At 47.4% G+C, this 14,969-nt stretch overlaps 1 protein-coding gene across 1 annotated transcript in view; it reads left to right on the plus strand.

Moving 5' to 3' along the window:
* astn1 (astrotactin 1) overlaps positions 1-14,969 on the plus strand; it is a 354,373-nt gene that overhangs the window by 101,011 nt on the left and 238,393 nt on the right. Inside the window, exons 4-7 of the mRNA XM_061243332.1 lie at positions 783-932; positions 7,162-7,311; positions 11,421-11,567; positions 13,562-13,729. Of these exons, the coding sequence (XP_061099316.1) occupies positions 783-932; positions 7,162-7,311; positions 11,421-11,567; positions 13,562-13,729 (615 nt within the window). The remainder of the gene's footprint in view (positions 1-782; positions 933-7,161; positions 7,312-11,420; positions 11,568-13,561; positions 13,730-14,969) is intronic.

Here is a 14,969-nt window from a genome sequence, read left to right on the forward strand (position 1 = left end):
ACTCTGTCCCCCTGTCCCACAGGGAGAGTACCGACTCTGTCCCCCTGTCCCACAGGGAGTCCTGACTCTCCCCCTGTCCCACAGGGAGAGTACTGACTCTGTCCCCCTGTCCCACAGGGAGAGTATTGACTCTGTCCCCCTGTCCCACAGGGAGTCCTGACTCTCCCCCTGTCCCACACAGAGAGAGTCCTGACTCTGTCCCCTTGTCCCACACAGAGGGAGTCCTGACTCTGTCGCCTTGTCCCACAGGGAGAGTACTGACTCTGTCCCCCTGTCCCACAGGGAGGGTACTGACTCTGTCCCCTTGTCCCACAGGGAGTCCTGACTCTCCCCCTGTCCCACAGGGAGAGTACTGACTCTGTCCCCTTGTTCCACACAGAGGGAGTCCTGACTCTGTCCCCCTGTCCCACAGGGAGAGTACTGACTCTGTCCCCCTGTCCCACAGGGAGAGTACTGACTCTGTCCCCCTGTCCCACAGGGAGTCCTGACTCTCCCCCTGTCCCACAGGGAGAATACTGACTCTGTCCCCTTGTTCCACACAGAGGGAGTCCTGACTCTGTCCCCCTGTCCCACAGGGAGAGTACTGACTCTGTCCCCCTGTCCCACAGGGAGAGTACTGACTCTGTCCCCCTGTCCCACAGGGAGAGTACTGACTCTGTCCCCCTGTCCCACAGGGAGAGTACTGACTCTGTCCCCCTGTCCCACAGGGAGTCCTGACTCTCCCCCTGTCCCACACAGAGAGAGTCCTGACTCTGTACCCCCCCCCCCCCCCGTCTCAGCAGGTTGTGACAATACCAAGCTCTGCCTGATGAGCAAATACAAGGACAACATCATTGCAACTAGCCCCGTCGATGCCAATCACCAGCAGAACACGCTCCTCCCACACAACACCTCCACCAATCAGCGCAAGCGCCTGTCCAGCAAAACCCGTGGTGAGTCCCTCCACCCGCACATAGACACACACACACACACACACACACGGTCTTCACACAAGAGCTTCTTCACAAGACCTTGGAAAGGCCGGTTATTAGAAGAGGAGACGATCGCTGCTCGGTTGTTTTGGAGGCTTGAGCGTGGAAGAGTAGGGAGGTTAAGGCCATTTCCATCTCTTCCCAATCCCCCTCCTGTGTCATTTATAATCACCCTCCTAAGGCCCAAGTATCCTCTTGTTCCTTCAGAAAGGCTGATTTTCAGACTTAAAGAACCGTCGCTAATTGGAGAGGGAGGCACACAGAGCGTCGTCCTCTGGTGGTAGACGTGCTGTGCAAGCCCTCCAGTGCTCTCCTCTTGGCCTCTGTCTCTTCCATCAAACGCCGCCATTTTGTTTCAAGCTCTGCTTTCATTTAATCATGTGAACGCATAATTCGGTTCTAATTTGTCGCACGTCATCCCGTAGTTGTCCGTTGTTTGTCAGTGCTGTTATTTTATGTACACTGGTATACTGTACTGTATAAGCCAGTGGTCTTCAGCCGTGATCCTGGAGAGCTACTGGATCTGCTGGTTTTTGTTTTCACTTTAAAATCAGCATCTTGTTGAGACCCAGGTCAGGTGAGTTAACTGTGTAATCGACGGCTGTAATAGATTCATTAAGCGCAGAGGGAACCAGCAGACTCTGTAGCTCTCCAGGACCAGGGTTGGAGACCACTGGTGTTGGCCATACAGGTATACGTATATTCATTAATAAACACAGATGGTAGGTAGGGAAGCAAATGTTTTATATTTTATTATCGTTTCACATTGGCTCCAAGTAGTTTTTTACAGTAAAGGTTCCAGATTTTCTCGATATTTCCTCTCCTTGCCGATACTGCCCCATTTTTCTCTCAGCCCAGTCCCACTTCTCTCGCTGACCTTGGCGGAAAACCTGCTTCTACATTCCACAGAAATAACATTTTGGACCGTAACAAGAATGGAAATCAAAGCTGGCTCGGGGGGGGGGGGGGGGAGGCGAAAGAAACATGAGATATCAAGGCTTTCTTTATCAATAATAGAATGCAGAGTAGTGTGCCGTGGATCCAGTTCTGCATCGCTTGGTATTCCAAGACAACGGAAGACGAATGAGCTGATCACTTCTGGGACAGAAATGCCGAAAGATCCGATCTGCGGAGAAAACGAGAGCGGGCCGTTTCTGCGGAGCGATCCGTCCGCCCCCTCGCCTGTCCCTCTGATTCTCTGTCTGCGGCAGTTACAAACCGCCTTGCTGAATGGAAGTCACTACCGCTAGATTTAAAACATACAAGATTTGCATTTTTTTCATATTCATTTCACTCAATTTATTTTTTTGGAAATGCCAGGAGACAGAGTGTCATATGTTTTTATTCATTTATTTTGGAACCTCATTATATTTTTATATTCCGGTGATATATAACTCTGCAGTCTGCTTCCCCCGTGACTTGTTTTGGGTCCCTGGTAATAAATGCTGTGTGTTGTTCTATATGCACGGTGCCAACAGTCCAGTGGAGCAGAAAATGGAGGAAACTATGGTCTTCCTTCCATCTAGCTGCAACATGCTTTCTCCTGAAATTGAATTCAAGTTACATTGCTTACTTATATTTTAGTAAGTTCAACTTTTTTATTTTACAACGGTTTCCGTGAGATGCAGAACATAACGTTGTGAAAGACGCCAAGTTCTCTCTCTGTTGTTTCTCAAAATGGAGGATAATATAGCGTATACTACAATGGATATTTATATTAGTAAGTGTACCTGCTGCTTACTACAATGCTTTCCTTGTTGATGCATCCAGAGAAGAGTCAGCTATGGTCCACATCAATCACTTTCCTTTGGTTTTTGTTGTGATGGTTTTTACGTTCTGCTTTAAAATACCACATTTTATCACCCCGTTCCCACTCCTGTGGCTGTATTTCTCATACAGTATATTGGCACAACACATATTGTATACAGTACACAATGCGAGCGTGAATTCTGTTGCTTTCACATGACTGCAGCCAGATGCGTTAGCGTATATTTAGAAGGCCTTCCCGCGCTAGTCCCCGAGCCCCTGCTACAGTCCCGGCACACCGAAGGCAGCAGATGTCAAACCCTGTTCCCAATCGTTACGCTTCAGACCTCCAAAGAAAAAAAATAAAAGAAAGGGGAAAAAAAAAAGCGCCTTCTTGTAAATGTTTTTTCTTTCCGCTTCTTTCTGCGCCTCCCGTGTTTGTAATTCCAAGGGATATCACACGTAGGATATATTAAAAGAACTTATCTTTTATTCATCTCCCTCGCTTTTCGCCCCTTACCTGCCGTCATTTTCAAGGCTAAATCACACTCTCTGCGAGCCACAGAAGGTTTACCGCTGACGCCTTTGAAGTGGGGTGATTCTCCTCTGCGCTCCTTCTTCTCCCATGATTTCTGGAAGCATCTGTTTTCTCCTGGAAGTCATCTCACGTTCTCCACAGAGCCTAGGCCTTTCATTTTTCTATAATTTTATTATTAGGCTTTCACTACCCTATCACCAAAGGATATAACATGCTGAAAAAACAAATCCGCTCATAAGACAACTTATAAGTCAACTATCATCAGTCAGGCAATGGGATTGGTTTGATCCAGGGTGACTTTCTTGTAATTAAATTATATGGGAGAGATTCTGGCACAAAAAATTTTTTTCTGGTGTATGGTAGGGACAGATGTCCAACATTGACAAGCATCATGGGCTGTATAGCCTTAGTGGAAATTTTAAAAATGTCAATGTCAAAATTTTATTTAAAGATTGACACACATATCTTAGCAATGACGTTTATAAGCAACAGTGTGTCATTTAGCGCAACAAAATGGCAGTTGTAAACAGTATGGCAGCTTATAAACCACTGTACTCTTTTTCCTATCTTGGTCTTTTCATAAAATAAATGCTCTCAATGTGTTTTTCATGGTGCCGGAGGGCATTATTATGTGGTCAGTGTCAGTTTGAAAAAAGATCATTAAAATTTGGCAGGAAAAATGTCTGTGAGTAAATTATTTGTGTGCTCGCACCATTTATGCTTTCCAATCTTTCTGTGTGTGAGAGGGCACAAAATAATTTTCATTTCAACATCCAGTGATACCATCTAAGATTATATTTTGTGTCGCACAAACAAGAGGGAAGCATTCTATAATCTTCGTTCTCAATTATTTTGCCAGGAATATCATTGGGGTTTGGTCCGTGCCCTCTGTTCATTTTAAGCCAAATGATTGGCCATCGGAGGTGCTGCTTTGAGTTAGTCGCTCCTGACCCACATCTTTATCAAAAGGTCACACGACTGTTTGCTGTAAATGAGGTTAATGGCTTTTCCACTGCAAGGCTTCGCAGCGAAGCCACTGATTCGGATCAGCTGGCAGATCTCGTGAAGAATGTGAAACTTCTGCTTCCTGTTGCCTCGATAGATAATAGTCCCTCTGCTGAACCCTTAAGCAACCTCTTCTGAAATTTCCAGTGAAGACAACCTGGTATTCCAAGATGTGTTTTCAACACTTCTAAGAGGTCACAACTGGCTGGGCATATTTTGATGTGGCAGGGTAGGATGGTCTCTAGTGATACAAAGCTGGTCAAGGCTAGTTAAACTGCTAGAGGAAGCTGGTGATCAACTGGTTGACTAACTGACTATATAGGTTGTTCAGCTGGCTGACCAGCTAAAGGTGTTGGAATCACAGCTTAAACCAGCTTTACTGGCTTGGGGTAGTTTAAGATGGAATTTACAGCAAGCCTGTCATGTCTGAGAAATAAAGCTTAAAAGAACTGGTAGTTACTTCATTTCCTAACAAATATTTTTCACAAGCGAGTGTTATTTATGCTTGTTTATGCAGGCATTTATACCCCATGATTTCTGTTTCTCTGCGGAGACAGTGATTACTTGTTTACTCCCCCTCGCAATTTTTTATCCGTGGCCTGGGCGAACCCGCGCTCCATCCGCCTTCGCTTCCCGGGAACGCTCGCATGCGATTGGGCGGAAGCACGGCCCCGAAAACAAACAGCATCAGCGCTCCCGCCTTAGACGCCGCGCCTTGTGACCTACTGGGGTTATTTATCGCCTTCCTTCACGTGGCGTAATGAAAGCATTTGTCCTGCGGTGCGCTGAGTAAACAACAGTCACTTTCGCTCTGTGCACTGAGACGTCTGCGTGGATCTGTCCTTCTCTCACACCGTGTGTGAAACCGTGCTTGTATACCCTCTCTGCTGAAAAAGACAGCTCAAGTCTGGTTTTGAAACAGCTGGGTAGTTGGCTGACCAGTTCAGACCAGCTCCCGGCAACATGACATGGCTTGACCAGCTCAGACTAGCTGCTTGACTGGCTAACAGCTCAGACAAGGTACCAGCACTAGATGGTTGACCAGCTCATATCCAGCTTGACCAGCTTATGTCTAGCTTGACCAGCTTGACAATTGAGCTGGTCAAGCTAGACATAAGCTGGTCTAGCTGGATATGAGCTGGTCAACCATCTAGTGCTGTCATAGCTGGATTTTACAGCAGGGCATATGTGTGTGTATGTGAGTATGTGTGTGTGTGAATCTGCTCATCATTGTTTGTGTGCTTATGTATCGGTGTGTGTGTGTATTCATCAGGTACTTATTTTTCTCAACAAATACATTCATGTGTGACAGTTCTTTGTAAGTTTCAGTGACCACAGCATTGGGGTTGTGGCTTTTAGCTGGACCTCAAAATGTCTGTCATGGTTTGAAGGTTCTTTTGGTAGCCAGGGGAACACAGAGGACACAGTGGCCCATAAAATACTGTTTTATACTCCTTCTGTCTGTGGCCCCAGTCATTCTCCAAGCCCAGGTCTTCATGCATTATTCACATTCATGTCATTTAGTAGTTTTCTTCATAGTGTCAGGATATTATCTGTTGTGTTTCCCTTGGTGTTGCACTTGTTAAACAACAGGAGTGTGAAGTTGTTGTTGAAATGATTTTTATCATCTCATACAAACAAGCCTAATGCATAATTTGTAAATTATGTTGATTGCTTCATAATTACAAGCTGTGGCACGTCTGTCAGTGGTATATTAGGATCCCAGATTTGTTCTTTGAAATGAGTCAAAACTGTGATATTTTTAATGAAGGCATTGCAAATAATTTCATATACATCATTAATGTTCAGTTAGTAATTGACAAAAGTTTGTTATAAGCGGGAGGCCACAAGATGGATTTCAAGAGGTGCCCTTAAGCTAAAATATGACAATATGACAAAAATGCTGGAAGATTACTGGATGATCGTTTTGTCCACACACTTACAGTCCTGAATAATAACACAGGCTGTAATTCTCAAGTGCAATCTCATACATTATTTTTGCAGACATATTTCAAGACAAAACATCCACAACACATGCATTGTGCATTATGATTATACTTTTAGTTATAGTGTATTTATTAATATATTATTACGCATTTATAACTGCATATTCACATACACAATGAATTATATTTTATTTATAAATGTTTTTGATGAAGAAATAAAATAATACGTCACCTTTGGACTTATATGATAGACACACTAATCAGTTGGTCCTAAGGAGTGATTGGAGAGACATTTTGTAAACCCCATATCAGACTGAGGCCCCTACAGTGACCTGTCAATCATTGACTAGTCTGAGATATAAAGGCTTTGATCCCTAGAGCAAAATTTCCTGATTGTTAGATTGATTCGTGAGTCACTGATATCCTCTATTAGCTACGCCCATATTTGGTTTCATGAAACCTTACACCCCAATCACAATGCAAAGCAACCAGGAAACATATCCCAGGGGTTATTTCAGAGAAAAACAGTTGACTGTTACACTGCATTGTCTCTGTACATTGGTTTGTGTGCAATGTTTCTTACGGTAAAACAACATTATGGTCGTCACATTGTGTAGTTCAGGGGTCCGGGAATGACCCTCTATTCCCTCCTGTAACGAAAATCAATTTGGCGGGCGAACTTGAGCGAGATAAACAATGCGATTGGTAATTATACTAAAGAAAATAGAAAATACAGACACAGGGACACACCCAGGTGCCATTTCCTTTTTCCATCCGAAGGAAAATTGGCAAAATAGCAGGGTGCACAAGCTGAGATGGAGAACGGAGGGTGTTTTCCTTTTTTTTCTTTATAATTTTTTTAAACTGAAAAGACCCGGAAGAGGTGAATCCCTGCACCCTCCCCCTCCCCCCTCCCCCCTCCCCGGGCTGGTTTATGACTGTGTGAATTCCGCAGCGGGTTCGGCCTTCCTGAACCCGGACGGGGACTCCGGCACGGAGGCGGACAGTGAACCCCAGCTGACCTTTTACACTGATCCCAATCGCAGCCGGCGTCGTAGCCGAGGTATGAGAAATGGCAATGCCAACCAGGCCTGGGGCTCCGGTGGTAAGCAGAGCGTCTGCCTCCTCTCATTCCCCTGTCTTTGTTTTCCTGTGCGCATGAATCTGTGACCATCGCTACGCCAAAAAATCGCGATCGAAGCCGGAATTGATGTCCGACTTTCCTCCGGTTATTTTTTTGTTGTAACTGTGTTTGTGATTGTCGTGTTGGTGAAATTTGTGCGGTGAATGAATGCAGCCTATATTGTGTCAGGTGAGAATAGCATTTGTCAACACTTCTCAGCGCTTGATAGTGTTAAGTTTGAATGCCGGTGTTAATATTCTGCATTCTCGGCACTCTGTAGTAATAACAGCATGCCGGATAAATGGCTCGGTCGTAATTAGTCTTGCGATGGAAATGTGCATGATCCTGAACTTTAACGGAGCTTTGCTTTCAGAGTCATTATCATGCTCATCTATCCCATTTATATCTGTGAAAAAAAAAATCTAAAACGTGCCTTAACATCATGGTGTGAGCGAGACGCCTTAAAGCAGTGGGACATAGAATCGAACTCCGTGAAGGCCCCAGTGCATTGTGGGTTTGGTGCCTCAAGTGTTATAGCTCTGTGTATCTGCTGGGCGTGCTACGGTCTACAAGATTGCAGAAAATGAGATGGAAGATATATTAGTGAGTCTGAACAACTCGTAGCGATACGAAAATACGAAATGCTAAAGCCGGGCTTTCCCTGTCTTCTTGTACTTGTTCTCTTTAGGCAGGGCACAGCAAAATGTTCAGTGTAAAATTAAACTCTTACAGAGTATTTTTAGCAGCGATAGCGTCAATGTGGCCCCCATTGGGCTCACATGAAACATTAAGCTCTTGAAGAACTGATTTAACACTGAATTTTGTAGTGCGTAAGCGCTGAATTATATAAAAGGGCTCTCTGTGTTAGTTTCAGTGCGTGAGGCAGTCTGGCGTCGGCGGTGAGCAGCCCTGCAGGGGCCGGTCCCGCCCGCTGATGGCGCTTTTCAGTGTCATCACAACAGAGCGATTCCTCCGGCCAATAGGGCGGCTCCTTGATGGCAGCGGCTGCGTAGCTCAGCAGGGGGGACGGGGGTCTCGGGTTGAAAACACGCCGGGGTGGCGGGGCCGCCCGTCTGCGGCGTTAAGACGGGCCTGTGGATACGACTGAACAAATTAGGAGGAAAGGGAAAATGAGGATTACATAAATATGTATGCCGTGAAAGGCGACCGCATGCTGTTCAGTCGCACAGTGCATTCTGGGAATTAGCTAGCTGGAATGCCACCCTAGCCTTAGAAGTGCAGTAAAGGCAGTGCGGCGCTTCCTTTTTTAGGTGAACATGTGTTAACGGTGCACTTTTCTGTGAAGCTTTTTGCTGTACAGTGCGGTTTGTTAGCCTGTCTGTCGGAATCCCAAGTCGATGGATAGATTTGAAAGGAATCTTTCTCATATCTTTCTTATAAATCAACTTATAATAACATGTAACTTCCCACAGCTCCAGAACAGTGCCGTAAAAAAGGTTGCCGAGTTGAAGGGTAGGCAGGACTGACAGCGGGTAGCAAGCGGGTGGTCTCTCTCTGAGTGCGTGTTTGTCCTTGGTTATGCTTTTTAAACCTGTCCCCTGAAAATCCACCAGGGCTGGTAGAGAACAGGGGGGGGCCTGAGGACCCGGGGGGAGACTGTCAAACACACTGCCTGAGAGAAAATTCGTAAAACCCAGCGAGGCATGCCTCGACAGGGCCTTGATCCAATTACCCAATCCTTTTTAGCGCGCAGATGTCACAGAATGCATGAGCCAATGATCTAACTAACACCTTTAATTAGTGGCATTGAAGCAGAGGTAAGAATAGAAAAGCCAATGTACTACAGAGCCCGTTACTTTGAACCGCAAATTCGGTGAGAAGAAAACATCTCGATGTTGACGGAACTGTATACGCGTTAAGACGTCTGGATGTGCATTGTTTTCTGCTGATTTCCTTGACTCGACGAGAAAAAAACGATGTTTGTTGCTAATCTCACACTGCGCTCGTCTGCTTACGATCTTCGAACGGATCAAAGCGGAAAACTTTCTATTTTAGCGCCGGTGACGCAGACGATGAAAGTTACGGAGAGATAGCTAGCTGCCGAACGCTCTGTCCGCCCTCGTATCGGCCGACGGGGTGAGGGGGTAACCTTACGATCAAAAAGACGTTTATTGCAAAACACGCTCACATTTAAACCCGTTATCTTGAGCCACAGAGTCAGACGGTATTAGCAGATTTCAGGGCGTTAAGAGGTTTTTTTTTAATCTGCGTATCGCGCTGTCTTTTGCTTTCATCTGCAGCTGTTCGAAGAGGCCGCGAGAGAATAGAGCTGAAACGTCTATTGTGGAGAAAGAACACCACTTGCAATCCCAAACGATTTGTGGTCTGGTTTGCCTACTTCTCCTCGGCACAGCAGAATTGGTTCGGAGAAACCAATAATTAATTTCCCAGAATGCTTCTGCTGATTACACACACTCTCAACCCTGGGAGCGCTCTCAGTACTGGATATTGCAAACTAATAAAACACTTATTTGTGTGATAAATGCCGGGTAGTGGGTGTTAGTGTGTGTGCAGTGTGCACCTTCGGTAGTGAGGTCCATGGGGATGTGACAGCACAGAGACAAACCAATCAAGACATAGGAAGGTGTTATTGAGCAATCAAAAGGCAAGACATATGAATATGATACGTGGCTAAACCAACCAAAAAGCAAGACATATTTAAAATCTTAAATATGATTACAGTGTTTTTACTATGTTTTTTTAAATTTTTTTATTCTACCAGTCTGGGTTATTGTATTTAATGTTTTTAATTTAGGCAAGATTTGGAATATTTTCAAAGATTTGTTTTGTTATTTTACCTTGAGAAAGGTTGAATAGATAATTTAGCCCTACATGGAGCATTGTAAACATGGTACGACTTACAAAAAATACAGGCAATACTCGTTATCCACAAGTTCAACACTGTAACCTGGATACCATCACCATTTTGTTCTTAAGTTTAACACACAAATACATGCCAGCCCTTTTTTTAAACAAATGCTGTTGGGAAGTAAATTTTAGTGATTAACTTTGGCTGTGGAATAAATTAAGTAAACACAGAGGTTGATTGAGTCCGGGCCTGTGAATGTTTTCAGCCTAATTATAGAGTGCGGCAGGAAGCCGTGTGCGCACTGAGAGCCCGGAACAGGTGTTCGCTGGGGCCCTGGGCCAACTTTAGAGAAAGGGTCCGCTTACTCATCTCCATCTGTGTGTCTCTCGGTCTCCCTCTCTGTCTCTGTCTCTTTCTCCCTCTCTCTCTCTCTCCCTCTCTCTCTGTCTCCTTCTCTGTCTGTCTCTGTCTCTCTCTTTCCCTCCCTCCACCTGTCTCTCTCTCCCTGTTTGTCTGTCTCTCCCTCTCTATCCCTCCCTCTCTCTCCCTCTCCCTCCATCTGCCTCTCTCTCCTGCTCTGTCTCTGTTTCTCTCCCTGTCTCCCTCTATGTCTCTCTCTCCTTCCCTCTCTGAATCTCTCCCTCTGTCTCTTTCTTTCGCTCGATCTCTCTCTGTCATTCTTATCTCTCGGTCTTTCTCTCACTCACCTTTTCTCTTTCTCTCCTCTCTGTCTCTTTCTCTCTTTCCCTCCCTCTCTCACTTTCTCTCTTTTTCTCTATCTCTCCGTGTGTCTGCGCGCGTGCGTGCGTGCGCGCATGCTCGTGCGTGCGTGCGCGTGTTTGTGTGTTGGTGTGTTGGTGTGTGTGTCTGTGTGTGTGAGCTGTTCGCGGTTCACAAATCCATCACAAAGATAACACTCTCAATGCCGGTTTGGCAACACAGGACACAAAAAGGGAGAGCAAAGCCTCTCCCGAACTTTGCTGTTTTCATGTGGATGTTTGACTTTCTCTGCACATACAGCAGCAACCTTCAAAGGTAAAACCTTATCTCCCCACCGCACTGAGGCCGGGCGACTCGCATCTCCCAGAGGCCCCTGGGCTTGATGTGTGGCGCTCTTTCATGAGGGCGTTAAGCCCCGCGACGCCTCGCCCGCCACCCCCCGCCCCCCCCCATACCCCCCGTTTAGCTGTGAAAGAGTGCCGCTGTTCACAGTTGTTTCTACCCCTTTGTGACCCCCCCCCCCCCCCCCCCTTCCCTGCAGGCTCGCCGAGGAGCCCCATCAACAAGACCACCCTGACGCTGATCAGCGTGGCCAGCTGTGTGATCGGCCTGGTGTACTCCTCCCACCTGTCCTGCGGGCTCAACGTCCGCGTCATCCTGCACGTGCCCGAGCACCTCATCGCCGACGGTGAGCGCCGTCTGTCCGCAGCCGACCCCCCGTACCACCCCTCCATCCCGCTCCCTCTCCCCGCTCCGCCCTCTGCCTCTGACCTCCTACATCAACATGTTCTACGTTCCCATTTAGCCTGACCTCCTGACCGACCGACAGGCTGTGCCTGCAAACATTCGTACATCACTGTTGTGGTTTCTCATTTAGTCCAAACCCCCATAACTCTCCCCAGACTTTCCCCTCGTAGCTCACCCTCTCATTTAGCCCAACCTCCTGCTAAACCCACCCCCCCACCCCAGCTGTGTCCTCCAACATCTCATTTAGCCCAACCGCCCAAAACCCCCCGAAACCCCCTCAACAGGCTGTGCCCTCAAACCCCACTATCACATAGGTTTCTCACTTAGCCCAACCTTCTAACCCCCCCTCAACAGGCTGTGCCCTCATATCTCATTGTAGTAACCTCTCATGTAGTCCAACCTCCTGCTAAACCCACCACCACCCCCCCTTTGCTGTGTCCTCAAACGTCTGATTTAGCTCAACCTCCTGACCCCCCCGCCCCCCAACACGCCGTGCCCTGTACCTCAATAGAGTACTTTCTCATTCAGCTCAACCTCCAAACTCCCCCCCCCCCTCCCCTCACCGCCCCAGGCTGCGCCCTCAGACCTCACTGCCGTACTGTCTCATTTAGCCCGACCTGCAGCCTGCCACCAGCCCTCCCCCTCCAGGCTGTGCTCTGGAACCTCACGGCTGTTGTCTCTCACTTAGCGCCCCCCGTTCCGCCTGGCGACAAAGCGGCAGCCAATAAAAACAAATTGCTTTGTCACGTCTTTCTGTCCCCCGCTCCCCTTGTTAATGAGTTGGAGTTTGCGGTGAGCCGCGCCCTAACCGCTACGCCCGCCGCCGCCTGACGCGGGGAGACGCTGGAGGTCCTCAGGGCGGCCCTGTGTCTCGCCCCTCCGCCGGTTCACCTTCCTCCTCAGTTTTCGGGTGCTCCCGTGTCTGTCGCTGACCGCGAGAGGCCATGATTATGATTCCGGGGAAGAGTCCCGGGGGGGAGAGGCGACTTTGAAAGGAGAGCTGAAGGAGATTATGAGCGCAAAGCTGCCTCGCAAAAGGCTCCTAAATGTTTTTACAGCCTTATCTGACCTCCGAGAATGTCACAGTGGGGTCTGATAAAATTCCAAGCCCTCACAAAACAGGTTTTATATATGCATACACACACGCGTGCAACAGTCTCTAGAGTTTACAGATAATGGTGTAGAAAACAAAAAACACCCACTCAGTGGCAGTTATGTGGCTGAAAACGCCTTGTTAATGAGAGAGGTCAGAGGAGAATAGCCAGCCAGGTTCAAGCTGACAGGAAGGCGACTGAAATAAATATAGACTGAATTTCAGAAGACCAATAAGTCCAATATCTAGACCAGATGAAAACTATACGCTGAAAGCTTTCTTATACACGCAATAAGAAAGCTATTGAATACACCTCAAACATATTCAGTGTCTAAATTCAGATCCAATGTGCTGGAGTGCACAGCCAAAATAACAGGAATTGTACCATTGTCCAAATACATATGGACTGCACCTAATAAAGTGGCCACATGTATATATTGCGGAATGCATTATGGCTGTATCATTATCTCCTGCACTTTTTAAATGAAAAAAGCCCTTACCTCTGCCCCTGTCCAGAAAGCCTTCCCTGAGAATTGAGTAGCCAGTAGCCAAGTGGCTAAGGTACATGACAGGAACCTGGAAGGTTGGTGGTTGAAGCCCTGATGTAGCCACAATAAGATCTGCACAGCTGTTGGGCCATTGAACAAGCCCCTTAACCCCACATTGCTCCACGATGGATTGTCCCATGCTTAGTCTAATCAACTGTAAGTCGCTTTGGATGAAATGATATTATTACTCTGAATTATAAATTGAGCATTCGGTCTGTAGGCTGTTGTGCAGAGGTGGTCCACAGTGGTGCTGTGCTGTTGTGGGGGTCTCTGACCCTGTTCTCCGGTCTCCAGGGTCCCGCTTCATCCTGCTGCAGGGGAGTCAGCTGGACGCCAGTGATTGGCTGAACCCGGCCCAGGTGCTGCTGTTCTACCAGCAGAACGCCAGCGGGCCCTGGCTGAGCGAGCTGTGTGGGCGCCGCCTCCTGGACCCCTGTGAACACCAGTGTGACCCCGAAACAGGTAAAAAACCACCGCTTCTACACCAGTGTGACCCCGAAACAGGTAACATAACCACCGCCTCTACACCGCTTCTACACCAGTGTGACCCCGAAACAGGTAACAACCACTGCCTCTACAATGCTTCTACACCAGTGTAACCCCGAAACAGGTAACATAACCACCGCCTCTACAACGCTTCTACACCAGTGTGACCCCGAAACAGGTAACAACCACCGCCTCTACAATGCTTCTACACCAGTGTGACCCCGAAACAGGTAACATAACCACCGCCGCCTCTACACCACTTATGCACCGCTTTCACACCAGTGTGACCCCAAAACAGGTACCTCCACCACCGCCGCCTCTACACTGCTTTTACACCGCATGTACACTACTTCTACACTGCTTCTACACCACATGTACACGGCTTCTACACCACATCTACACTGATTCTGCACCACTTCAACACCACTTCTACACCGCTTTTACACCAGTGTGACCCTGAAACAGGTACCTCCACCACCGCCGCCTCTGAAAACACTTCTACACTGCTTCAACACCACTTCTACACCAGTGTGACCTCTGGTACTCCCACCCCTGCCACTTCTAAACCACGTATACACCGCTTCTACACCAGTGTGATCTCAAGACAGATACCCCCACCCCTGCCGCTTCAATACCACTTCTACACCTCTTGTACACCTCTTCTACACCACTTCTACACCGGTGTGTCCTTCACCGGTTGCCCCACCCCCGCCACATCTACACCCTGTGTAGGTACTGCCCGTTAAATCAGCTGAAGTCCTGACCACATGTATAATCACAACAACAGTGATGAATGAAGCGATTGTTTTCCAGCTGCATGAATGATAAAACACTTAAAGGCAATCAAAATCCAACCGAATTTACGGGGCGCCATGACATGGCGGATGACATAGCCAAGGGACTACAGCCCGTGATTGCTCAGCAGTGCGGATGCTCACATCGTTATAGCGATCGTTAGAGTTATAGTTCTTCTGTGGACGGGCCTTTACAGCTCGCTGGAAAAACAACAGCAGGTTCCTCCTTCAGGATGCACTGCTCCGCACATTTTTGCCTAGCAACAAGCTGGAAGAAGCAATACATTGCACCTTAACAACATACCACGGTGGCGCAGTATGTCTGCGGGCACACAGCTTGTCCGAGTCTACGGTCAGCTGTATCTAAATGATGGGTAATTATGAGTATGATTAACAGCTGAAAGATGTATGAATAATTCACT

The sequence above is a fragment of the Conger conger genome, chromosome 5, assembly GCF_963514075.1.
Source record: "Conger conger chromosome 5, fConCon1.1, whole genome shotgun sequence".
Lineage (NCBI taxonomy): Eukaryota > Metazoa > Chordata > Actinopteri > Anguilliformes > Congridae > Conger > Conger conger.